Raw genomic sequence first — 27,635 nt, forward strand, 5'->3', positions numbered from 1 at the left:
CCTTGCAACTGATCAGCAGGGAATTTTGTAATAGCGTGTCGATTTTTTAACCAGAAAAGCTTTATCTATTCATGAAAACATTAGATAAGATTCTGGTATGAATATTTATTTTTTGAATGCATTATTTGCAACAGTTGTACATCATTCTGTATTTTCAAATAAGCAAAACGTAAATTTATCAATATCTCATGGAAACTTTTTCACCAACAGCATAAAAAGCGGAGGCCTTCAAGGTTTCTCTTTAGTTTTTTAACTCCATATCTGCTAAAAGCGACCAAATTCGGTTATATTTTGCGAGAGTTGAGGAATTTCAAACATGCTGGATAAAGACGTCCGTTTTGGCACAAGTGTTTTGTTCCACAGTCGCCTCTGAAACTTGTTCAACTGCCCAGCGGGGTGAGTGAAATAAAACAATTAAGTCAAAGGCTTATTATTCCACAAAAAACTCGATACTAAAGGAAGGAGAGAAAGATTTCGAAGTTGTAGGCGTCAAAAGAGACATTTTACAGAAGACTTTGTGTTTTGTGAAAAAAAATTGTTAGACATTGTGGGGAGTTGAAATATCAGGTGAGACGACTAGACTTTAAATGCAAAACAATTTATCATTTTTGACGAAAACACATTAAATAAGGAAAAAAATCCTATTCAAAATAATTACTTCTATTATAATAACAGTTCAGCTCAAATTTTCAACGAACTCAAGTTGCTCTTTCTGTAAGTCAATGCCCTACAAATTTATTCAGATTTAAAAATGGCTGAGTAGCTTTTAGGAGCCGGATTGAAAGGAATGAACGACAAAATTGATAAATATTAATGGTGGAATTTTTCTCAACATCAAGTTTTTTTCCAGATATTGCTCAATCGGTTTTGAAAGTTATGGTGATTAAATCAAACGTAACCATTCGATAGGGCTGCGAATTGACAAACCAGGAAGGTGTCGACCATTTTTGTTCCGACCCCTCTTGAGGGGGGGGGGGACTGTATACTCAACTGGTCTTTTTTTGTTCAGACAATTTTGGCCGATCGATATATTCATCGTAGAGAGTTGTGAGTGGTATCACTAAAGAGCTCATCCAGCGTAGAATATGGAATTAAAAAGATCTTTTCCAATTTCTGTTTCCACAGCAATTTATCGATGTTTATGTTTTTGTGAATATTGAGATTGATTTGCGTTATTTTTATTCACATTTTCCGGAAGTTTTATCGAAAACATAGTCAATTTTGTTAAAGTATGATAAATTGTTACCAATGGTGTTGTAGATTCGATTTTCAAAGACATAAAAAGTTTTGTTGACTGTTTTGTTTCATTTTTTGGCGAACATTTCTGGTAAAAACTCAGCCTGTTTCATCAAAAATTGCACGAAATAAGCTTCTTTGGTCAAGTTTTATTAAATTTGCCGGAAGGACACACCCCAAAAACCACCAAAACAATCTATGTAAACTCTAAGGGGGCTAGTGTTACTTCCACATTCATTGAAGTAACGTTTGGCAAATTTTTGCTAACTTATCTCGATGATTATCAAAAATGAAGCATTGATTTTTGATTCTCTCAATTACCAAATTATCTATATCTATAACATTAGAACAATTAGGTTTCCTTAGTGGGCAAACAACAATAGCGAGGCTTATTTTGGTCCATTTTTGGACTGTTACAATCCAAAAAAATCGGATTGTAATCATCAGTTGGTATTTTTTTTCTTTGAAAAAAATCGATCTTTTTTATGTTACTTAAAGAACAGAACAGTTTAAACCAAAGCTCACCAGCGATAGGTCCAATTGGTTTACTAAGCAGTTCCTAATTAATATCTCTGGTTTCTACTTGGAAACGTGTGGCCGTTTTGACTTTAAATTTATTTGTTTTTTAAATAAACACGGGCTTTTCGAACTTTGCCCCTATTTTTCTATTTGTTTGGACAGTTTGTGTCAGCAAAGACAGAATAATTCTTTTTTCTACTGAATTAAAATTTTATCTTTATGGCGGTTTTATAAGTTAAATTACTATTTTATGGCCTTGATACTACCAGATTTCACGAAGTTTTTTGACTTCTGGGCATTTGCACATTTTTCACTGCTTTTTTCTCGTTTTTTTTTCACATTGTGACATTATTGACATTTCCTATAACAGATTACTGGCATGCAACATCAGGCACAATTGAACAAATTAAAATCCTTAAAGTTAAAAATTATGGTTTCAACGGTTTCGGCACCAATTTCTCGAAGAATTTAATTGAGTTTTTTTCTAATTTTTTCTTTAACTGTCGTTTTCATATTGTCTTTTAGTCGAATGAAGAATGAAAGGTCTCACTGGTTTTTAATGGGGGATTGGAGGAGCCTATAATCTGACTTGAGCAGATAACTGATGGCTTGCTTTCATGACTTTGAAATGAATTGTTTAAAAAAAACACTTTCTAGCTTTGCTTTTTTTGTTTTTTTTGTGTGTTTTTGTTACCTAGTTTTTGTTACCTTCTTATTAATTAAAGATCACATATGACATTATTGGAGTCAAGAGAAAGCACGAGTGTACACAATCTAAAGGTTTTATTGAATAATTTGTTAGGACAGTACTGGCTTCGACCTGGAATTTTCGCAAAAACAAGTGAATTAATTTTTAATTTTCGTCTATGTTTGACGGTTTTTTAAAGATTACACATATTCTGAATAGTTAGAGATTTTTGTGAATTTTTTTACATAGTTTTATTATTGAGAGGTCACATACCAATTTATTGGAATTCGAAGAGGTGCAACCAAACATATTTTGAGGGGCATAAAATAACTTCGGCTTCGACAGTGATTTATGACGATTTTCAATTTAATTTTAGTTTGTTGTCTCTATTTGTTGTCCTTTTTGTAACAGCAAGAAAAAAAGAGATCGAAATGCCCTCTTATATAGGCGTTGGTAATAATTAAACGTTTGGATAATTTCAACTGAAATCTAATGGTTTTCCTTACGTTGAAACTAATTGATACTTAAAATATAAAAAACTTTGTTTTATTTTTTTTGTCTAATTTTATCAAAGCCTTATAGAAATTTTCTTTTCTAATAAGGTGCAAGCTATTTTAATCAGGTTCAGTTTTATTGGACGCTATCCTGAGTTTTTTAATAACTTTTTTTAATAGAAATGCACATAAAGTTTTGGATGTAAATAATGTTTGTCGTTATTGTTTGATTTTGTTGTTCGCGTTGCCTTGCTTTCTTATTAATGGTAGATCTCATTAATCTAATGCGGCATTTTTTACTTCAATGAGGTGTTTGCGGTGAAGGCTATATTTTTGTTCACACACAAATTCTTTTAAAAATACTTGAATTTTTGGGATTTTCTATCTGTTCTCATGTGGATGAGCTGGGTGAGAACTCTATTTGTGAACGCATTTTACCGAGCCTCCTTGTTACTATTTATCACAGGATCAAAATTCCTTAGTTGTTGGCTTCTTACATGTATGACAAAGCTCATTGTTCGAGGCTCAATTTCTTGTTCTCTAGGAAAAGATAATTAAGAGCAAAAACTAGGCACTCGTCTAAGAAAACGGAGAAAAAAAATCAAAAACTGAAAAATTGTAGAACAATAGTCCCAAACAATTGCTAACCCAGATGAACTCCAACGATTAACTTGAAAGATCTTGAAAGATCAATGCAAATAACATTTATCTTGTAGGATGCATGATCCGGACTCCTTTTTTGTACGAATCTATCAAAATCTTGCAAAAAAGCAGTCTAAATTTAAAAAAAAATGCAGTTTTAAACTTGAAGCTATAAAGAAAACTTGATATTTTGTGTAGCAATAATATAACGTTTTTTAATTACTAAATGAGTATTTGGCGAAAATCATCAATGGTCTTTTCTGTTAGCCTTTCAATTCTTTTAAAAAGCGTTCCATAGCAGCTTTTTAGTTTTGAAGAATCTAAACTGTGAATTGCAAAAACGCAGTCTAAATTTTTTAAGACTGTTTTGTTTCATTTTTTGGCAGAAATTTCTGTTAAAAAATCAGCCTGTTTCATCAAAAATTGCACGAAATAAACTTCTTTGGTCAAGTTTTATTAAATTTGCCGGAAGGACACACCCCAAAAACCACCAAAACAATCTATGTAAACTCTAAGGGGGCTAGCTTTACTTCCACATTCATTGAAGTAACGTTTGGCAAATTTTTGCTAACTTATTTCGATGATTATCAAAAATGAAGCATTGATTTTTGATTCTCTCAATTAACAAATTATCTATATCTATAACATTAGAACAATTAGGTTTCCTTAGTGGGCAAACAACAATAGCGAGGCTTATTTTGGTCCAATTTTGGACTGTTACAATCCAAAAAAATCGGATTGTAATCATCAGTTGGTATTTTTTTTCTTTGAAAAAAATCGATCTTTTTTATGTTACTTAAAGAACAGAACAATTTAAACCAAAGCTCACCAGCGATAGGTCCAATTGGTTTACTAAGCAGTTCCTAATTAAAATCTCTGGTTTCTACTTGGAAACGTGTGGCCGTTTTGACTTTAAATTTATTTGTTTTTTAAATAAACACGGGCTTTTCGAACTTTGTCCCTATTTTTCTATTTATTTGGACAATTTGTGTCAGCAAAGACAGAATAATTCTTTTTTCTACTGAATTAAAATTTAATCTTTATGGCGGTTTTTTAAGTTAAATTACTATTTTATAGCCTTGATACTACCAGATTTCACGAAGTTTTTTGACTTCTGGGCATTTGCACATTTTTCACTGCTTTTTTCTCGTTTTTTTTTCACATTGTGACATTATTGCCATTTCCTATAACAGATTACTGGCATGCAACATCAGGCACAATTGAACAAATTAAAATCCTTAAAGTTAAAAATTATGGTTTCAACGGTTTCGGCACCAATTTCTCGAAGAATTTAACTGAGTTTTTTTCTAATTTTTTCTTTAACTGTCGTTTTCATATTGTCTTTTAGTCGAATGAAGAATGAAAGGTCTCACTGGTTTTTTATGGGGGATCGGAGGAGCCTATAATCTGACTTCAGCAGATAACTGATGGCTTGTTTTCATGACTTTGAAATGAATTGTTTAAAAAAACACTTTCTAGCTTTGCTTTTTTGTTTTTTTTTGTGTGTTTTTGTTACCTAGTTTTTGTTACCTTCTTATTAATTAAAGATCACATATGACATTATTGGAGTCAAGAAAAAGCACGAGTGTACACAATCTAAAGGTTTTATTGAATAATTTGTTAGGAAAGTACTGGCTTCGACCTGGAATTTTCGCAAAAAAAAGTGAATTAATTTTTAATTTTCGTCTATGTTTGACGGTTTTTTAAAGATTACACATATTCTGAATAGTTAGAGATTTTTGTGAATTTTTTCTACATAGTTTTATTATTGAGAGGTCATATACCAATTTATTGGAATTCGAAGAGGTGCAACCAAACATATTTTGAGGGGCATAAAATAACTTCGGCTTCGACAGTGATTTATGACGAGTTTCAATTTAATTTTAGTTTGTTGTCTCTATTTGTTGTCCTTTTTGTAACAGCAAGAAAAAAAGAGATCGAAATGCCCTCTTATATAGGCATTGGTAATAATTAAACGTTTGGATAATTTCAACTGATATCTAATGGTTTTCCTTACGTTGAAACTAATAGATATTTAAAATATAAAAAACTTTGTTTTGTTTTTTTTGTCTAATTTTATCCAAGCCTTATAGAAATTTTCTTTTCTAATAAGGTGCAAGCTATTTTAATCAGGTTCAGTTTTATCGGACGCTATCCTGAGTTTTTTAATAACTTTTTTTAATAGAAATGCACATAAAGTTTTGGATGTAAATAATGTTTGTCGTTATTGTTTGATTTTGTTGTTCGCGTTGCCTTGCTTTCTTATTAATGGTAGATCTCATTAATCTAATGCGGCATTTTTTACTTCAATGAAGTGTTTGCGGTGAAGGCTATATTTTTGTTCACACACAAATTCTTTTAAAAATACTTGAATTTTTGGATTTTCTATCTGTTCTCATGTGGATGAGCTGGGTGAGAACTCTATTTGTGAACGCATTTTACCGAGCCTCCTTGTTACTATTTATCACAGGATCAAAATTCCTTATTTGTTGGCTTCTTACATGTATGACAAAGCTCATTGTTCGAGGCTCAATTTCTTGTTCTCTAGGAAACGATAATTAAGAGCAAAAACTAGGCACTCGTCTAAGAAAACGGAGAAAAAAAATCAAAAACTGAAAAATTGTAGAACAATAGTCCCAAACAATTGCTAACCCAGATGAACTCCAACGATTAACTTGAAAGATCTTGAAAGATCAATGCAAATAACATTTATCTTGTAGGATGCATGATCCGGACTCCTTTTTTGTACGAATCTATCAAAATCTTGCAAAAAAGCAGTCTAAATTTAAAAAAAAATGCAGTTTTAAACTTGAAGCTATAAAGAAAACTTGATATTTTGTGTAGCAATAATATAACGTTTTTTAATTACTAAATGAGTATTTGGCGAAAATCATCAATGGTCTTTTCTGTTAGCCTTTCAATTCTTTTAAAAAGCGTTCCATAGCAGCTTTTTAGTTTTGAAGAATCTAAACTGTGAATTGCAAAATTGTATTATAAGTTGGATGAATTTTGTTTCCTTTTGATAACTCTTCCACTAGCCTAATTCTTCCACCAAAAGTCGGTCATCTTGATTTTGGGTTTCTTGTTTTTCCATCACCCATTTTTTAAATTGGCTGCTATGCTACCATCTCGTTCTCATTTTCAGTGGATCTAGCAAATGCTGATAAAATTTGATCCACACCACAGTCAAAATTGGACTGTTATATTGCAAGACTTTTGCAAGATTCTTGCAAGCTGATACGCAGCCTTGCAAGATTCTTGCACGAGTCTTGCAAAGTGTTGCAAGCAGATGCATAATGTTGCAAGTGTCTTGCAAGATCTTGCAAGCTGATGCATGACCTTGCAAGATCTTGAAAGATAATTGTCCAATTTTGACTGTTGTAAACAACTTTTTTGATGGCTCCGCTGAAAAAGGAAACCAACTGATTGCAATAGCAACTAATTAAAACGAATGGACAGCACACCCAAAATCAAGATAACGGCTTTGTTGGTGGAAGAATTGGGCTAGTGGAATATTTAATAATAGGAAAGAAAAATCATCCAATTTATATTACAATGTTTGCAATTGACAGTTCAGATTCTTCAAAATTCGAGAAACCAACTGCCAAATAAGTTTCCTATTATAAAGGAATCCAGAAAAGACGCGCATTGAGAAAAACGTTTTATATTTGTTCTGCGGGCTATCACTGCTAGGCGAGTCATGCATCAAATATTATTTGTTTTTTTTTTAATGAAAACATTTCAAAAATCGCAGCTTTAATGAAGTGCACATTTGTCCCAAAAATCAATAACATAGAGTCTACGTTACTATGGGGTCTGATGTGATCACAAATGATCAATATGATTATTACTGCATCTGAGTTGAAGATTTTTTCTCGAAGCAAATGTTTTTTTTTAAATTTATTACCGCTTATTACTGAGAGGTCAAATCAGAGCTGCACATTTATTGCAGTTATAATAAATGCGAAGCTCTGATTTGACCTCTCAAATTACGACTGATTTGTTTTTGGAGTTACAACTAAAAGAATTCTTTCATTTTGGTATTTGCATATTTATTGAAAATTTAGGGCAAAAGTTTTCAAATTAAAAGTGGGTTTCTTGATGTCCTGCAATGATGACTGCAATCCTCGGTCAAGACAAGAAAGTCACAAAGATAGTCTTTGAGCGCACAACTGTGCATCTGGCAGTTGAATTACGTTGCGTGGAGAATGAAATTCGAGCGTAAAAACTGATCAGTGTTCTGGACATGATCTGATCAGAGGTTGTATCATTCTGGAATGGATCATTTAAAGAAGATTTGCGCGAACAATAGTCTCATTAGAGGCTAATTATAAGGCACAAAAATTTTAGAACGCAAACAAGAGTTCCTTTTGGTCTTCGAAGGTCAGAAGAGAGGGTATTTGCGTCTGGGATTCAACTTGGGTTGCCATATTGTCAACTATTGCCAGTTTTTGTTGACTTGCAAACATATTGACTGAGTTTTTCTAATGTAAAAACGCTAAATTTGACAGCAGTTGGTAATTGGAAAAAATGAACGAAACTAATATGCTAACTAATGAAAACTTTTTCCTATCTAATATGATTTAAACTGAAGTAATTTACTCATTTTAAATTAATGGTATGAATCATGCCTATGAATTATGTATTGAAAATATTTGTTTCTCCCTATGCACTCAAGCAATCAAGATATTATTATTATTATTATCATTATTATTATTATTATTATTAATATTATTATTATTATTATTATTATTATTATTATTATTATTATTATTATTATTATTTATATTATTATTATTATTATTATTATTATTATTATTATTATTATTATTATTATTATTATTATTATTACTATTATTATTATTATTATTGTTGTTGTTGTTGTTGTTGTTAATATTATTTTTATTATTAATATTATGAATTATGTATTGAATATATTTGTTTCTCCCTATGCACTCAAACAATCAAGATTTTATTATTATTATTATTATTATTATTATTATTATTATTATTGTTATTATTATTATTATTATTATTATTATTATTATTATTATTATTATTATTATTATTATTATTATTATTATTATTATTTTTATTATTATTATTATTATTATTATTATTATTATTATTATTACTATTATTATTATTATTATTATTATTATTATTATTATTATTTTTATTATTATTATTATTATTATTATTATTATTATTTTTATTATCATTATTATTTTTAATTTTATTATTTTTAATATTTTTAATATTATTAATATTATTATTATTATTATTATTATTATTATTATTTTTATTATTATTATTATTATTATTATTATATAAGTATCTTGCGCTAAGAAAAAGCACAAATTCCTATTAAAAAAGGAGGTTTTTTTGTTGTACTAACGCTTCTTCTTAATGCAAACAATGTTGCTGTAAGTTAAACTTGTAAAAATTATACTGATAATAGGTCTGGGAAAGAAACCCCACGGAAAAAAACCTCCATATAATTTTTGATAGGAAACAAACCCCCACGGAAATAAGACCCTACTTTAAATTTGATTTTTGCTCCTTATAATTTGATCGGCTGCGATGGTTTCATATCAAGTACAACGGGTCGCTAAGCGTGACCACTCGCTAAATGCCCAGCTCGTTAAAACTCAAGTGGGGCTTTATTTCCGTGGGGATTGATGTCCTATCTAAAATTAATTGTTTTTTTTCAAGGATTTTTTCCGAAACCGATTGATGATATAAACTGGTGTCAAAATTGGTTAAACTGGTTAACTGCAAATTATTTGCAATCAGGAAAGGCTCAAATCCCTTTCCAAATGAAACCAGCTTGACCTATATTAAAAAAAACATTCTGAAGCCACCGCTGTTTTTGAAATCAAATAATCTGCTAAATTTTAAACACAATTTTTGTAAGTACAGCCAGAGTCAATTCAGTGAAAGAAATTTTCCACAAACCTAAGATCGAAAAAGATTGAATGAAATCAGGGGATGAAAAGGAAGCGCAAAGATAACACAAACAAAAATAGGAAAAAGGTATAAGTTTCAACTAAATGCCAAGTCCTTATCTCTGATGTTTAGTCTACCAATGTAGATTTTTTCATCATAATGATGAGCCGTATTGATCGAAACGCATTCGGTTGTCTCATCATTTGGGGTGACAAACGGGTTTTCCTCTTGCGAAAAGCCTTTTGTTTGTCTTTGTATGTTGTATACAAGAATGCCACAGATCGTAAACGCTCTTTAGCAGAATATAGACGGCAAAAGGGAAAAAAATTCGTCTCCTTTGATCAGTACCAAAGTTATAAATTTCAAACAAAATGGTATTATTGGGCAGCTTGGGACTTCGTTAATTGCATGCTATACTTAGGCACAGTGGAGAAGTACCTTTGTGGTATCCAAGTCAAATCGAGACTGTTGAGCAGCTGAAACAAGCGGAAGACAACTTAGCACCTGTAGAATTACGAAGCAAGGATGTTTCGAACTGTGTGCGGAGATTTAGTCAGGGTTAGACCACAGAACATCGGTTTTACGATTCTGTTTCTTTTCAACTCAATTAATTTAAGCCCAATTGATTAAACCCTCTATCGTTTCTCCCCAAAATCAAATCAATTGATAAGTTGCACAGTTAACAATCAATTTATGGATAGCAAAAAGTTGTGAAAAGGGTTATAAGGTGTGAAAAGATTGGCGGTTTAATTTATGTACGGGTGAAAATACATAATATTATATGTGGCCCTCCCCCCCCCCCCCCCGCCCCTTTTCCTTATGAAATTTCAATTCTTATGGTGAAAGCACAATTGAAACTCAATGTCTGGGCGAAACTCCGGCAATACTATATTTTCGTCGTTTAGACTCTATGTGGTCCAAACACGACGGCTATAGTTGGACTGGGTCAGTATGTGATGCCAGCTGGATCTCTAAACGAGGCATCCCAGGTAGCAGTGGGCACATTTGTGGTCAAGACTCCGCCTGTACACTTTTGGCAGCACCCCATGTACGTATTGCTTGAATCGAGCATAAATATGTTGCTAAAAAGGTGTGCAACTTAACGTGAAATCCATTAACTACCGAGTTGGACTCCATTGATTTGCATCGAGAGATAAAGTAGTACGAATTACGAGCCAGCCCCCTGCTTTTAATTAAAATTATTCGCTAATTGTATTATTCGCTGTTGAATTTGCAACAAATGACAAAGGCAACTTATAATTTCCAAATAGTCCAATCGTGTTCCTTTGTTGACATATCCCGTACTATAAAGCCCTTTCTGCATGTATTATGATATGATCTGTGGAGTTAAAGGGGCAAAGTGGACCAAATGGTGCAATTTATTTGGTTGGGGCGGGTGCTGGCTGGTAAGAAATTGACAACACAGTCAATAGAACTTTGAACAAATTCACTCCGTTTTTAAGTGTCAGCCTCGCTTTCAGAATAGAGTTGCTGACGCCGATGTGTGTGGAATTTGACAAGTCTAAAGGCGATCCAACAACTGAAGTGGTAGTACTCGACGACATACAGAAAGAAATTGACATGACAGAGAAGAACTCACTCAACCTATCAGCTCTCAGAGAGGTGAAATAATTTTGTTCCATGTAAATATTTACATATCGAATAGAAATATTATTTCATATTTTTATGATTGACTCTTCAGCTAATTCAGTCAATGAATTATTTAAGGCAGACTTGATAGGGTTCTTTTTGCAGCCTTGATTTTTCTGTATATAGAGCTACTTATTTCTGAACGTGAAGTTGACTCAACTAACTGTAGATGACTAACCGACTCTTGAAAACACTGAAGGTAAACTTTAATTGTGGCAATGATATTAACATAAGTTGCCCGATTCAGCGGTATACACATGGTACAAGTATTCTAGAAACTGATAGATATATAATAACATTCGCTATATAAACGAGAATAGGGTTTTCGCAGACTGTGATTGGCTTAAAAATTTATTAAACAGACTTCTGTCTGCAGCAATTCTCTGTTGAGGTCATTTAATGCAAAAACGAACAAAAACAATAAAAAATTAGCCAGTAGTCTTCATTATGATTATATTGCAAATTTTGAAAATTTCTGTATGCTCAGTTTAGTTGATGTCTTCGGTTGTAAATATAAATATTTACTTTCGGTTCTAAAGCTGAGGAAGTTGTCCTTGTCAGTACAATTGGTTTATTAAACGTAAAATACCACCGTTTTTTTTTTTAAAAAAAACTAATTTTAGTTAAAGCGGCAAATTTGATTGAAACTCTTTCTTAGCTCCTTGACAATTTGAAGAGCTCAGTTTTACAGGTTGTAATCTTATTAATAAATTTACGAAAAATGCATAGCAAGTCTTGTGCAACTATATAAAACTACCTTTATTATTTCACATCAATATTTCATTAATTGAGTTTTTGCACAAATTAAAAATATTTTGAACAAGGAGGCTCGGTGATGTGCGTTCGCACATTAAGTTCCGAACCCCCACAATCTACATTTTTCACTTAATTGTCTACCAAATGAGGAAGAGATAAAAAAAATTAACATATCAACATATCGTTCAACAAACTACTAAAACAATAAAACAATCTACTCTAGAGGGCCTATGAGAACTGTGGCTACCATAATATGACTACCAGAAAAGACGACAAAAAATCAAATAGTTACAAAAATTAATTACGACCAAAACTTCTTGTCCATTTTTTGAAAACCACTAATAACCAAATCAAAATGGCATCAGATAAAAGTTATACTCTGAAGATTAACCGGCACTTTTTAAAACCAAATAGTGGACCTTTCCTCAATGCGCTTTGGCAACAATTCAACTAGAAATGAGCAAAAGGGGCAAAGTTTATTAAAACATTGCTTTTTTTAAAAAGAATTAAATTCGAACTAATTAGAAACATTACGCATCAAATGAGATCATTGAGAGAGTCTTTTATACCTCAATAGAGAGCGACTGAGGCCTTTCATTATCCAGGATATGTCATACGACTACAAAAAGAACGACAATTACAGGCAAAAACTAAGAATTTGCACGAAAAATTGTGCACGAAAACGATGTCCCCACAATAAATTAAATATTAAGCTGATCACTAAAAAATTAAAAATCTTCGTTTGCATTTTTTGAAGGTAACATCCTTTGTAAATCAAATGACGCCCATTATTGTGATACTGTGAAAAGAAAACAAAAACCTACAAAAATGGGCAAATATGCAAAAATCACAACAATTGATTTTATGAAAACTGGTTGTTCCAAGAAGAAAGACCATTTGAGGAAAATAAAAAAACTGTTATGAAGAGCAAATTGTAATTCAATAGATAAATGACGTGAATTGTATATAGAGATGCTTAGCTGCAATCAAACAGTAATAAAATTGCCAGATCTCAAAAATCTATCTCTTTTTTTTAAAAACTAATACTTTCAAAACTCATAGGCAACAAATCTTTCGACTAAAAGAGTAGACAGTTTGTCTTGCAACTACTCCGAAAACTAATAGCGACTGTTATTGCTGGGACTAAGACATAAGACTATAAAATAACATTAAATTCAAGCTGAACTAATAAGTTGCACAAACAACTTTACGAAACCACAGTTTTGAAGCCATTAAGTTTATAAGATATTAAGCTCGAGAATATAACATCTTCATTTTGTTTCCTTTGACCATCATAACGTCTTTTTGTAAAACGACTATTACAAAATGACGACAAAAACTGAAAAGTTTCTAAACTTCACAAAATTCTTCTGAAACAAATTGTCTAAGCCCTGAAGACATCATTTAAAACGTTTCATCATCCAAAAAATTTTTGTTTGGTTCAACAAAACACTAATGAGAGTTCTAAATAATGAGGCTAATTTTTGAAAGTGATACAAAGATGTAAAATACGAAAAAAAACCCAAACCAGAACAAAAAGGGATACGTTGAAGAATACAATTACTCTTTTTTTAGAAATTTAATTCGAAATTCGAAACAACCATTAGCTATTTACCCATATCAAATATTAACTTCATTTGTTTATCTATAGAGGACCACTGAGATTTTTAATTACACAATATTTGGCGTATGACAACAAAACTTAACAACAAATAAAGGGCAGAAATGAAAAACTCTACAAGAGAAGGGTGTCGCAGCCCTTCAAACCATATTTATGAAACCAAAAAATATGTTCAGTTTGCAATGTTTTAAAGTTTTTTCAATTAGATTTTTAAAAAATATTACATTTTACAAAAGAAACAAAAACAACAGCAAAAATGGGAAATTATGCAGAAAAATCAGAAAATTTTGTATGAAAACTCGTAGTACCAAAAGCAAGAAAACCTTCTGTTCAAAAAAATTAGTTCAATATTAGTTTGCATCCTATACAGAGGAAAGGGTGACCTGTAGTTACTGAAAATAAGCAAAATGTTGACTAAAATAATTTAAAAAATTGACAAGTTCAAAAAATTACAGAAATTTAAAAAAAAATATATTCAACAAAATAAGAAATATTAGGTAACAACCATATGAATAAAAAAGTTTCGCTTCACCTCCCGAAGAAGAAACTTAGATCTTTGATTTATTTAACTTAAAAATCAGACTACCAAAAGAATAACAATTGAAGGCAAAAGACAGGAATTCAGTTAAATTTTACTAAAACTCTTCAAAAAAGCCAAAAAAACTTTGGTTCTCTGAAAACGAACTGTATCTACAATTGGCATCGGATTCAAGTAAATTGTGCTGTCATTAAAGAAGCCGTCAAAAAAATATTGTCAGTAATTAACATTAAAACAACAAAAGCAAAATTTTTTGAAAAAAGCAGCATCAAAATAAAAACCAAAAAGTCTCTTATTCTAGGAATCTATTAAATTGTAGAATCTCTCCCTGATTTTGTTGCGCGCCCAGCAAACCAACCAAGTGTTCCAAGTGTTTGCGATTTCGAATTCTTCAAACATTAAAAAAAAGAACAATGCATAATTTTCGTTTTATTATTTGTCTAATTATCGAGTTAATTCTGCAAAAAACGGCAAAGTTTAAATAACAGAAGACTTTCATACGGCGCCTAATTGCAACTAACGCTCTTTTTCAGATTAGGGTGTCTATTTTAAGGTTTCTAGGTCACTAAGTCTGGCAAACTTTAACAAAGTGGACCAAAAAGGCCTACTTTGTTCCATTTTTGATGAAAAATTTGAATTTGGAAAATTTTATCAAAAATTTTAGCCAAAGAAAAACTTCAAACAAACAATTCAGCAACGCTCTTCTATCTCTAATGGTAACCAGAGCACTCTGGCATTAAAAATATTAAATTATTTTGAATTATATTAGCGAAATTGTGCCAAATTTTAGCAAAAATAACTGAAAATGTGAACAAAAACAGTCGAATATTCACAAAACGTTAAACCTCGAAAACTCCTGTAGATAACAAAAGTCCAAAAAAATATTTAATTCCGTAATCTACGCTGGATGATCTTTTCAATGATACTACTCACAATTCTCTACGATGATTATATCAATCGGACAAAATTGACTGAACAAAAAAAAACCAGTTCAGTATATAGTTCCTACCTCCCCACTAAAGTGGGGGTCGAAACAAAGATACACCGTGTTTTTGTTAAGAATTGATATGAACAATTAGCATTTGTAAATAAACATCCTGTTTGAGTGATGAAATTCAAAAGTTAAATAGAGAAGGAGGCTGGGTAATGTGCGTATGCACATGATGTTCCGACCCCGTTCATCCACATTCTTGATTTAATTGGCTACCAAATGATGAAGAGATAGAAATCTTTCAAAAACACATCGTTCAGTATACAACCAATAAAATACGATAAAATCACGGTAGAGGGCCGACAAAAGTTATTGATAATAGGACAACTAGAAGGGACAATAATAAAAATCAAACAACAAACATTGTTTACGACCAAAAACTCGATGTCTATAATAGAAAAATTCATAACAAAATCAAACTCGCATCAAATTAAAACCCAAAAAAAAACAATTCAACCAGGATTCATTAGAAAAAAATGGGACCTGTCCACAATGCTACTGGTTAACAGTTCAAAAAAATGAGCAAATAGTTGCAAAGTTCAAAAATAATTTTCCAGTTTTGAAAACAATTTATTTCACAGTTACTAATGTTATTAGATAATAATTGAAACCATTAAAATGTTCTTTTATATCTACATAGGAAGCAATTAAGACATTTCATTGTCCAAAAAATTTGATTGCACAAAATTTCAAACCCAATAAAATCAACGATTTTTGTTATAGTTTAAAAAGAACCCAAACATAATTTGAAGTGTACAAAAAGATATTAACCTCGAGAATATAACATTCATTTTTGTTTCCTCTGACCATCATAACGTCTTTTTGTAAAACGACTATTACAAAATGACGACAGGAACTGAAAAGTTTCTTAACTCCACAAAATTCTTCTGAAACAAATTGTCTAAGCCCTGAAGACATCATTTAATACGTTTCATCATCCAAAAAAAATTGGTTGATTCAACAAAACACTAAACAGAGTTCTAAATAATGAGGCTAATTTACAAAAGTGATACAAAGATGTAAAATACGAAAAAAACGCAAACCAGAACAAAAAGGGATACGTTGAAGAATACAATTACTCTTTTTTTAGAAATTTAATTCGAAATTCAAAACAACCATTAGCTATTTACCGATATCAAATATTAACTTCATTTGCTTATCTATAGAGGACCACTGAGACTTTTATTTACACAATATTTGGCATATGACAACAAAACTTAACAACAAATAAAGGGCAAAAATGAAGAACTCTACCAATTTCTGCAAGAGAAGGGTGTCGCAACCCTTCAAACCATATGTTATGAAACCAAAAAACATGTTCAGTTTTCAATGTTTTAAGCTGTTTCCAATTAGATTGTTAAATAATATTACAATTTACAAAAGAAACAAAAACAACAGCAAAAATGGTAAATTAGTCAGGAAAATCAGAAAATTTTGTATGAAAACTCGTAGTACCAAAAGCAAGAAAACCTGTTCAAAAAAATTAGTTCAAAATTAGTTTGCATTCTATACAGAGGAAAAGTTGACCTGTAGTTACTGAAAATATGCAAAATGTTGACTAAAATAATTTAAAAAATTGACAAGTTCAAAAAATCACAGAAATTTCCTCAAAACAAATACAATCAATAAAATTAGAAACTTTAGGTAGCAACCAAATGAAAAAGAAAAGGTTCACTTCACCTCCTGAAAAAGAAATTTAGATCTTTGATTGGTTAAACTTAAAAATCGGACTACCAAAAGAATAACAATTGAAGGCAAAAGACAAGAATTCAGTTAAATTTTAATAAAACTCTTCATAAAAGCCATAAAAAACTTTGGTTCTCTGAAAACGAACTGTATCTACATTTGGTATCAGATTCAAGTAAATTGCAGTTGTCATTAAAGGATTCGTCAATAAAAAATATTTTCAGTAATTAGCATTAAAAGAACAAAAGCAAATTTTTTTGAAAAAAGCAGCATCAAAATAAAAACCAAAAAGTCTCTTATTCTAGGAATATATTAAATTGTAGAATCTCTCCCTGATTTTGTTGCGCGCCCAGCAAACCATCCAAGTGTTCCATTTGTTTGCGAATTAGATCAATTGTTGCGTGGAATTCTTCAAACATTAAAAAAAAGAACAATGCATAATTTTCGTTATATTATTTGTCTAATTATCCAGTTAAATCTGCAAAAAACGGCAAAGTTTTACATCCAGAAAACTTTCATACGGCGCCTAATTGCAAATAGCGCTTTTTTTTCAGATTAGGGAGTCTATTTTAAGGTTTCTAGGTCACTAAGTCTGGCAAACTTTAACAAAGTAGCCCAAAAAGGCCTATTTTGTTCCATTTTTGATGAAAAATTTGAGTTTGGAAAATTTTATCAAAAATTTTAGCCAAAAAAAACTTCAAACAAACATTTCAGCAACGCTCTTCTATCTCTAATAGTAACAGCAGCACTCTGCCGTTAAACTTATTAATTTATTTTGAATTATATTAGCGAAATTGTGCCAAATTTTAGCAAAAATAACTGAAAATGTGAACAAAAACAGTCGAATGTTTACAAAACGTTAAACCTCGAAAACTCACTGTAAAAAACGAAGTCGAAAAAAATTTTAATTCCGTAATCTACGCTGGACGGTCTTTTCAATGATACTACTCACAATTCTCTACGATGATTATATCGATCGCCCAAAATTGACTGAACAAAAAAAACCCAGTTCAGTATATAGTTCCTACCTCCCCACTAAAGTGGGGGTCGAAACAAAGATACTCGTGTTTTTGTTAAGAATTGATATGAACAATTAGCATTTGTAAATAAACATCCTGTTTGAGTGATGAAATTCAAAAGTTAAATAGAGAAGGAGGCTGGGTAATGTGCGTATGCACATGATGTTCCGACCCCGTTCATCCACATTCTTGATTTAATTGGCTACCAAATGATGAAGAGATAGAAATCTTTCAAAAACACATCGTTCAGTATACAACCAATAAAATACGATAAAATCACGGTAGAGGGCCGACAAAAGTTATTGATAATAGGACAACTAGAAGGGACAATAATAAAAATCAAACAACAAACATTGTTTACGACCAAAAACTCGATGTCTATAATAGAAAAATTCATAACAAAATCAAACTCGCATCAAATTAAAACCCAAAAAAAACAATTCAACCAGGATTCATTAGAAAAAAATGGGACCTGTCCACAATGCTACTGGTTAACAGTTCAAAAAAATGAGCAAATAGTTGCAAAGTTCAAAAATAATTTTCCAGTTTTGAAAACAATTTATTTCACAGTTACTAATGTTATTAGATAATAATTGAAACCATTAAAATGTTCTTTTATATCTACATAGGAAGCAATTAAGACATTTCATTGTCCAAAAAATTTGATTGCACAAAATTTCAAACCCAATAAAATCAACGATTTTTGTTATAGTTTAAAAAGAACCCAAACATAATTTGAAGTGTACAAAAAGATATTAACCTCGAGAATATAACATTCATTTTTGTTTCCTCTGACCATCATAACGTCTTTTTGTAAAACGACTATTACAAAATGACGACAGGAACTGAAAAGTTTCTTAACTCCACAAAATTCTTCTGAAACAAATTGTCTAAGCCCTGAAGACATCATTTAATACGTTTCATCATCCAAAAAAAATTGGTTGATTCAACAAAACACTAAACAGAGTTCTAAATAATGAGGCTAATTTACAAAAGTGATACAAAGATGTAAAATACGAAAAAAACGCAAACCAGAACAAAAAGGGATACGTTGAAGAATACAATTACTCTTTTTTTAGAAATTTAATTCGAAATTCAAAACAACCATTAGCTATTTACCGATATCAAATATTAACTTCATTTGCTTATCTATAGAGGACCACTGAGACTTTTATTTACACAATATTTGGCATATGACAACAAAACTTAACAACAAATAAAGGGCAAAAATGAAGAACTCTACCAATTTCTGCAAGAGAAGGGTGTCGCAACCCTTCAAACCATATGTTATGAAACCAAAAAACATGTTCAGTTTTCAATGTTTTAAGCTGTTTCCAATTAGATTGTTAAATAATATTACAATTTACAAAAGAAACAAAAACAACAGCAAAAATGGTAAATTAGTCAGAAAAATCAGAAAATTTTGTATGAAAACTCGTAGTACCAAAAGCAAGAAAACCTGTTCAAAAAAATTAGTTCAAAATTAGTTTGCATTCTATACAGAGGAAAAGTTGACCTGTAGTTACTGAAAATATGCAAAATGTTGACTAAAATAATTTAAAAAATTGACAAGTTCAAAAAATCACAGAAATTTCCTCAAAACAAATACAATCAATAAAATTAGAAACTTTAGGTAGCAACCAAATGAAAAAGAAAAGGTTCACTTCACCTCCTGAAAAAGAAATTTAGATCTTTGATTGGTTAAACTTAAAAATCGGACTACCAAAAGAATAACAATTGAAGGCAAAAGACAAGAATTCAGTTAAATTTTAATAAAACTCTTCATAAAAGCCATAAAAAACTTTGGTTCTCTGAAAACGAACTGTATCTACATTTGGTATCAGATTCAAGTAAATTGCAGTTGTCATTAAAGGATTCGTCAATAAAAAATATTTTCAGTAATTAGCATTAAAAGAACAAAAGCAAATTTTTTTGAAAAAAGCAGCATCAAAATAAAAACCAAAAAGTCTCTTATTCTAGGAATATATTAAATTGTAGAATCTCTCCCTGATTTTGTTGCGCGCCCAGCAAACCATCCAAGTGTTCCATTTGTTTGCGAATTAGATCAATTGTTGCGTGGAATTCTTCAAACATTAAAAAAAAGAACAATGCATAATTTTCGTTATATTATTTGTCTAATTATCCAGTTAAATCTGCAAAAAACGGCAAAGTTTTACATCCAGAAAACTTTCATACGGCGCCTAATTGCAAATAGCGCTTTTTTTTCAGATTAGGGAGCCTATTTTAAGGTTTCTAGGTCACTAAGTCTGGCAAACTTTAACAAAGTAGCCCAAAAAGGCCTATTTTGTTCCATTTTTGATGAAAAATTTGAGTTTGGAAAATTTTATCAAAAATTTTAGCCAAAAAAAACTTCAAACAAACATTTCAGCAACGCTCTTCTATCTCTAATAGTAACAGCAGCACTCTGCCGTTAAACTTATTAATTTATTTTGAATTATATTAGCGAAATTGTGCCAAATTTTAGTAAAAATAACTGAAAATGTGAACAAAAACAGTCGAATGTTTACAAAACGTTAAACCTCGAAAACTCACTGTAAAAAACGAAGTCGAAAAAAATTTTAATTCCGTAATCTACGCTGGACGGTCTTTTCAATGATACTACTCACAATTCTCTACGATGATTATATCGATCGCCCAAAATTGACTGAACAAAAAAAACCCAGTTCAGTATATAGTTCCTACCTCCCCACTAAAGTGGGGGTCGAAACAAAGATACACGTGTTTTTGTTAAGAATTGATATGAACAATTAGCATTTGTAAATAAACATCCTGTTTGGGTGATGAAATTCAAAAGTTAAATAGACAAGGAGGCTGGGTAATGTGCGTATGCACATAATGTTCCGACCTCGTTCATCCACATTCTTGATTTAATTGGCTACCAAATGATGAAGAGATAGAAATCTTTCAAAAACACATCGTTCAGTATACAACCAATAAAATACGATAAAATCACGGTAGAGGGCCGACAAAAGTTATTGATAATAGGACAACTAGAAGGGACAATAATAAAAATCAAACAGCAAACATTGTTTACGACCAAAAACTCGATGTCTATAATAGAAAAATTCATAACAAAATCAAACTCGCATCACATTAAAACCCAAAAAAAACAATTCAACCTGGATTCATTAGAAAAGAAATGGGACCTGTCCACAATGCTACTGGTTAACAGTTCAAAAAATGAGCAAATAGTTGCAAAGTTCAAAAATAATTTTCCAGTTTTGAAAACAATATATTTCACAGTTACTATTGTTATTAGATAATAACTGGAAACACTAAAATGTTCATTTATATCTACATAGGAAGCAATTAAGACATTTCATTATCCAAAAATTTGATTGCACAAAACTTCAAACCCAAAAAAATCAACGATTTTTGTTATAATTTGAAAAGAAGCCAAAAATACGTTGAAATGTACAAAAACATAAAAATCTAACATTTTATGAAATCTCGTAGTAACGGTATTAAAAAGACAAGAAACGAATGTTTGAAGCTAAAACAGTTTTAATGATTAAGTTATAGCTCACTGGAAAGGAGTTGTGACCCGTTTTTACAGGGACTAAGTTACAAATCGACTGAAAAACTTTTTAAAAAAGACGAGGCTCAAAAAATCAAAAATATTTTTAAAAACAAATTTTAAAAAGTCATAACCAACTTAGAATTACAACAGAAGGCGATGGATTAAGTTTCAACATCTCAGCGAGCCAACTGAGTCTGTTTATAATGAAACGAAATCACGGGCCCACAAAGAAACAAATACATAAAGAAACCAAAATTTCAAACAATTTTACGACATGACACTGTTGAAAGCACTATAAAAATAAGACGCTACCTGAAAAAATTTTAAATCTTCATTTTACTTTATTTTAACAACAACGAGCCTTCTATATAAGGGACTACTTAGACATGACAACAAAAATAAACCCAGAAACTGAACAGGATAGAAATCTCGACAAATATTTGACAAAAAACTAAATGGTCGAAGCAATCAGTCACAACGTATGAAAAAGTGCAGAAAACATGTTTGATCCAACAAAAGTAATTAGGAATTCCAATGAATGAGACTGAGTAACATGGTGACAAAATAAAAAGCAAAAAGGAGACAGGTGAAAAAGAAACTTTTTAAAAATTAATTTGAAAGTCATTAAAAGAAACAGGTGTAAACTGAAATCTTTAACTAGGATGAATTATATCTCCTCGAGAAGCAATTAAGATCTACTTCTATCGGGTATATGGCGCACAACAACAAAAGACAAATATAGACAAAAGAAAAAAAACTTTAAGTTTTGCGAGATAACTGTTTCGCAGCCCAAAAAGCATAAACTATTCAACAAAAACAATTAACATATCCAGATACGCCTTTTTTGAACATTCTGCATGTTCTATAAAATGCCTTTGTTTTATTGGACTTGTGAATAATGTGATAATTCGACAAGGAAACAAAATTTGCTAATGAAAAATGCAACTTTGATCAAAAATAAAAGAAAAACTGAGAACTCGTAGTACCAAATTAGAGAAAACAATAGCGAACTATAAAATCGTTATCGTCATAATTCTAGAAATCACAGGAAATGGGTTTCTGCCCGATTTTACTAAGACTACAATCGAATTTGAAAGAAATAATAAAAAATACTAGCAAAGTGTAAAAGTTCACCAATATTTTCTCAACTCAAATACATTCGAAGTCATAACAGACATCAGATAAGAACAAAAAAAGGCTAGATTTTTTATACTTTCTAAAAACGAATTGGATTGTTGAATGGGGACACTTAATCATTGTGCCAGAATAAGTATAAGAAATGAAAGCAAAACGAAAGAAGTCCATAAAATTGTTACGAAAACAATTTCTCAGAACCATAATAACAATGAGCATAACTCTGAAACCATCTCCTTGGGTCTCATCTATTTTAAATAGCGTCTTCATTAATTGAGCCCTGATTGTAAATTCTTGTTTGCAATTGCTGTAAAAAGCATTTACATAGCGGAAATAATTTGAAAAAAAAGGTCGCGCTCCATTTACATCAAGAAAATTTTTGTCGTAAGGATCCATGGTGAGATCAAGATCAAACTAGATGTTGCTGCCCATTGAAAAAACACTCAATGGAAATGGATCAATTCTATACAATAGATTTCAGTTTGTCAAAAATAAATAATGCATTTTGTATCGAGTTTGAATTGGCAAAAAATTGGCAAGATTATATTTCCAGAAGACGCTCATAGCCAGCTGCGGTACAACTAGCTCTATTTTGAGCTCAAATAGAATCTGGCTGCAGTTTTAAGGTGTCTCTTTTCAGCAAGTTTGAAGAAAATAGGCTAAAAACTCGAATTTGGTCCCATTTTTGACGAAAAAACTCCGAATTTTGAGAAATTTAGCACAAATTTCAGCCAAAAAACTCGGATCGAACAATTCAATAACCCTCCTCTATATTTCGAGATAAAATCTTTAACACTACAGTTAACAATTTTAACAGATTTTAGCAAAATTGACGAAAATTTGGTCAAAATTGACACAAATTTGGTCAAAAAAGCTGAAATACGTCTAATATTCACAAAACTTTAAACCTCGATAACTCCTTATAAAAAGCGAAAAATGAAAAAAATCTTTTTAATTCCATATTCTACGGGCTTTCTTATGATACCACTCACAACTCTCTACGATTATTATATCGATCGGCCAAAATTGACTGAACAAAAAAAAACTCATTTGAGTATATAGTTCCTCCCCCCCCCCCCCTCAAGAGGGGTCGGAACAAAAATTTACATGTTCTACAGAACTAAAATCACGTATGTAAGGTTAGTTTTTTAAGTTTCGTAATGTTCTATTGCCAAACATACCGATAACTATCTTTGTTTGGAATCCTAATAGAACCACGATTCCAGAAACGAAGCGTAAATGACTTAGTTCGCTCTCGTCAAAAAGATCAGTGAAATAAGTGTGCCGTAATTTTTACGTTTGAATTCGATATACCTAATTAATCTATGATACCAACTCAAATTTCTAACAGAATGCAAAGTATTGGTTAACTTATTTGTAACCGATCACAACTTTTTTTTTGTAAACTTTGCATCTTGACACAAAAATTTGTGGTGTTGCAAAAATTTATTAAACATTTGTTTATATTCTGTCGGTTCAAATGATTCGGTGGAGCGCTCAGTTTTGTTCAGGTTGGGGTGAACATGGGAGTTCAAGGCGCATACAAGATGCAAGCAGATTTGGGGGAGATCAGAAGAATCGACATGAAAAAAGAATGTATTAAAGACTAGTAAGTCTATTTTCGTTTTCCAACACGTTCTCATTGAGGCATTGAAATTTTAATTATGATGCTCAGAGTATGAAACGCTCTTGCAAATGAGCTCTCGTAATTTTGTAAGAAAATTTTTTATCACAATCTTGCAAAATAGTTTAAATAATATATATTTGGATCCTGAATGATTCTTATTAGATACCCGATTTAGAAATAAACCCCACAGACTCTTGCAATAATATGCGGATAGTGAACTAGAGCAGGATAAAAATTGTACGCAGTTGTATAGGGAATTCCTGCGAAATATTCCACAAGATTGTGCGAAAAAATGCGGACGAATGCTAAACCTTGTAATGCTCTGGTAATTCTCTGTTGTTCTGCTTTTTGTTGTACTTTTTTGCAAAATTTATCGAATAGTGCAAGACTTTTGATGAATGTGATGAAATTGAGCATAAAATTTTATGTAGATATCGCAAAACCACTCTCATTTTTGTGCTTCGGCGACAATTCTCCAACTTACGTTACATGACGAAATATAGCTTCTAAACGACATGTATGACGAAATACAGCTTCTAAACTTTGTCAAGCTTGTGATAAATTTCCATGGTAGTGTGACTGAAAATCTAGTTCTATCGAGCCTAAATCAGTTAGGCTGAGAGCTGAGGTCGTGGAGCTCGTATTCCAGAGACAAATATTTTAAACATTTGGATCCAAATTTTGTTTCTTGAGGCAATAAACTAAGACATCTAGCCTATTATCCGTTTTTGTTGCTTTGAATTGGACAAGGATGAAATTGTGACATCTATACCTTCAAACATTATTCAGAATAAAAAGCATCAATGTTGCACCGATAAGTCACAACTTTTTCTCCCAAAGCAGTCATGCACATAATTTTTTTTGTTTAAATTTTCATTCCCGTTTTTGCACTCTTTTTCAGAAAACTTTAAACTGCTTGGTTCTAAAAAATGAACATAACACTAAGCTACTTCACTGAACAGTTTCAGACGTTTTGGGAATTTTTTCAAACAAAATTTTCAGAGCTCAATTGCAGCTTACTAAGTCGTTACCTATTGCTCGATTTGGAAACCCACCCCTCAGGAAGCTTTGATCGCTAAAACTAAAGCTACATCACTAATTTTTCAAGCGTGGAAAAAGAAACAACAGAATAATTTAGCGTAAAAACAGAGAATCCAAGAAAATTTACTCGGTTTTGCAATTTAAAAGTTTTGGGAATAGAAGCTCCCGGGCTTACCACCCAGAGTGTTTCACTAATGAACCTGCGTAATTCCACATCAACGAATGCAAAATGAAGTCAAAATGCAGGCAATTGTAAAGACACGTTACTAGTTAACAACTACATACACGCTGCATACTACGGCTGATACTGACACGGAGTGATTGGGGTGCGCTCGGGGTGCGTTCAGGGTGCTTTCGTGGGGCGTTCTGGTGCAACGTCGACCTTCTGGATCACTTATTCACGATATGGAGGGGGAACATTAGAGGAGGAGGAGGAAGAGGAGGAAGAGGAGGAGGAGGAGGAGAAGGTGGAAGAAGAGAAGAAGAAGAAGAGAAGAAGAAGAAGAAGAAGGAGGAGGAGGAGGTGGAGGAGGAGAAGAAGGCGAAGAAGGACGTACGACGGAGAACAATATGTTTCATATGATATGATATTATTCTGCCAAAAACATTTTGTTGTTATCCTGGTATACTTGCATTCTTATTTGCACAGTCTCCCCGTCTTCCATTCCATGTATATTTATTCCTCTACATCGTCTTTTCATTAAGCATTAGTGATGGATTATGGTGTGAAACAGAGCTGAAACAGGTTAAAAACAGAGCAATTTTCACAGACAATTAGGGCTGAAACATGTTAAAAAATGATTTTAGGCATATATAATAAGGGTTATACAATAATGTTAATTAGGCTGATTACTGTATGGTAATCGTTATGAGCAGATCAAAATCAGAATAAAGCCATTAGAAAATTTTAGTTCTGAAAATCACACTGATCAGTGTCAATTGTGACAAGAGCAGAATCTGTACAAGTATAAAACAGATTTACAATGGTTCAGTACTGCAAAGCTCTGGATGGTCAGTCCTTGTCTTATTTTGTATGCCAAATCGATTGCAAAGTTGTAAAATGAGATATGTATCAGAAATCCAACAGTCAGAGTGTTTTGTAATTGATTCTAAAGCTACGTGCGCGGCCTTCTTCTACGCATTGGAAAACATTATTTGTATTAATAAGTTCCTTCAGAATTTTTTTTAGTGAATTATTTTGTCAAACGTAATCAGATTAAAAATTCTGATTTTAAGAATTCTCTACTGTGAATCCCATACAATTCTCTGGTGACGAATTCCCAATAACATTTGATGTCAAAATTACCTTTTTTCCCAGAATTCTTATAATCAAATTTTTTGATATGATCACTTTTGACAAAATAGTTTACCAAAAGAAAATATCTGCAGGAACTTTATAAAACGTATAATGTGTTTCAATACGTAGAAGAAGGTCACGCACCTAGCTTTAGGATCAATTACGAAACTCTCTGACAGTTGGATTTCTGATACATATCTCTTGTTTTACGACTTTGCAAACTACTTAGCATACAAAATACGACACGGGCTGACCACTCAGAGCATTGCAATGCAGAACTATTGTAATTTCAGAGACTGTATAGAGAGATTTTAAATAACTGTACAGATTCTGTTCCAGTCAAAAACTACAATGATTAGTGTCTCATTAAGAGTAAATTTGTACCTCTGTTTTTATCCAGATTTTGATATGTTAATAAATATTATCATGCAATTATCAGTCTAATTAAATTGACTATATAACTCTTGGCGATCCAAAACCAATTTCTTCTGAACCTGGTCAAGCTCCGATTGTCAGCTCAACAAAAATTGTTTGTAACCTGCTTCAGCGCTGACTGTGCTTCACATGACAAGAACATTCACACAAGGCTACATCACGCCAAAGCTGTATTCACAACATACTTTATCACACCATAGGCGTATTCACATCATACTGCATCTGACAGCAGGCATATTCATACCACACTGCATCACACCATAGGCATATTTACATTATACTATATCACACCACAGGCATATTCCCATCATACTAAACTACGTTACTGCTAAGTAAATAGAAGATGTTAAGTGAGCGGAAGAAAAACAATATAACTGTTCTGGTTATGAGAATGCACGCACCACGATGCATCCAAAACGGAATCCAAATGCAACCCGAACAAACCCCGATTGCACGCCAAACGCACCCCAAACGCAACCCAAGAGCTCTGTGTTAGAATCTAGTATCAATATCAGCACTATTTTGTAGCGTGTATGTACCTGTTAACTGGTATCATGTCTTTCAGAAATGCTTGTTTTTTTTTGCATTCAATTTGCTTGCATTTTTCTGACATGCTGAGGCAGTTTCATCTTTTTCGAAAAAATTTCACTGTGCTGTTTCTACTATGAAATTATTTTGAACAGTCTGAATGGTTGTTATGTTTTTTTTCTATTCACAATGATCTACTTTTTTGATGTATATAAGCGCCTTCCTCATTGATTTTTCTAATTA

At 31.7% G+C, this 27,635-nt stretch overlaps 1 protein-coding gene across 1 annotated transcript; it reads left to right on the forward strand.

Moving 5' to 3' along the window:
• The first annotated feature begins 414 nt into the window (after positions 1-414).
• LOC142345116 (uncharacterized) lies at positions 415-24,074 on the forward strand. Its single transcript, XM_075397202.1, has 5 exons — positions 415-567; positions 9,956-10,086; positions 10,434-10,576; positions 11,010-11,151; positions 23,976-24,074. Exons 2-5 carry the CDS (start codon positions 10,054-10,056, stop codon positions 24,072-24,074), a joined length of 417 nt encoding a protein of 138 aa, XP_075253317.1. The 5' UTR covers positions 415-567; positions 9,956-10,053.
• The last annotated feature ends 3,561 nt before the right edge of the window (positions 24,075-27,635 follow it).

The sequence above is a fragment of the Convolutriloba macropyga genome, chromosome 8, assembly GCF_964194025.1.
Source record: "Convolutriloba macropyga chromosome 8, txConMacr16.3, whole genome shotgun sequence".
Lineage (NCBI taxonomy): Eukaryota > Metazoa > Xenacoelomorpha > Acoela > Convolutidae > Convolutriloba > Convolutriloba macropyga.

What these genes read in the sequence shown, in the direction of transcription:
- LOC142345116 (XM_075397202.1), top strand. Translation starts at nt 10,054, where the DNA reads ATGTTTCGAACTGTGTGCGGAGATTTAGTCAGG. An exon ending in CACTTTTGGCAGCACCCCAT is followed by an intron (nt 10,577 to 11,009) that starts GTACGTATTGCT and finishes CCTCGCTTTCAG; the next exon opens with AATAGAGTTGCTGACGCCGA. An exon ending in ACCTATCAGCTCTCAGAGAG is followed by an intron (nt 11,152 to 23,975) that starts GTGAAATAATTT and finishes AGTTTTGTTCAG; the next exon opens with GTTGGGGTGAACATGGGAGT.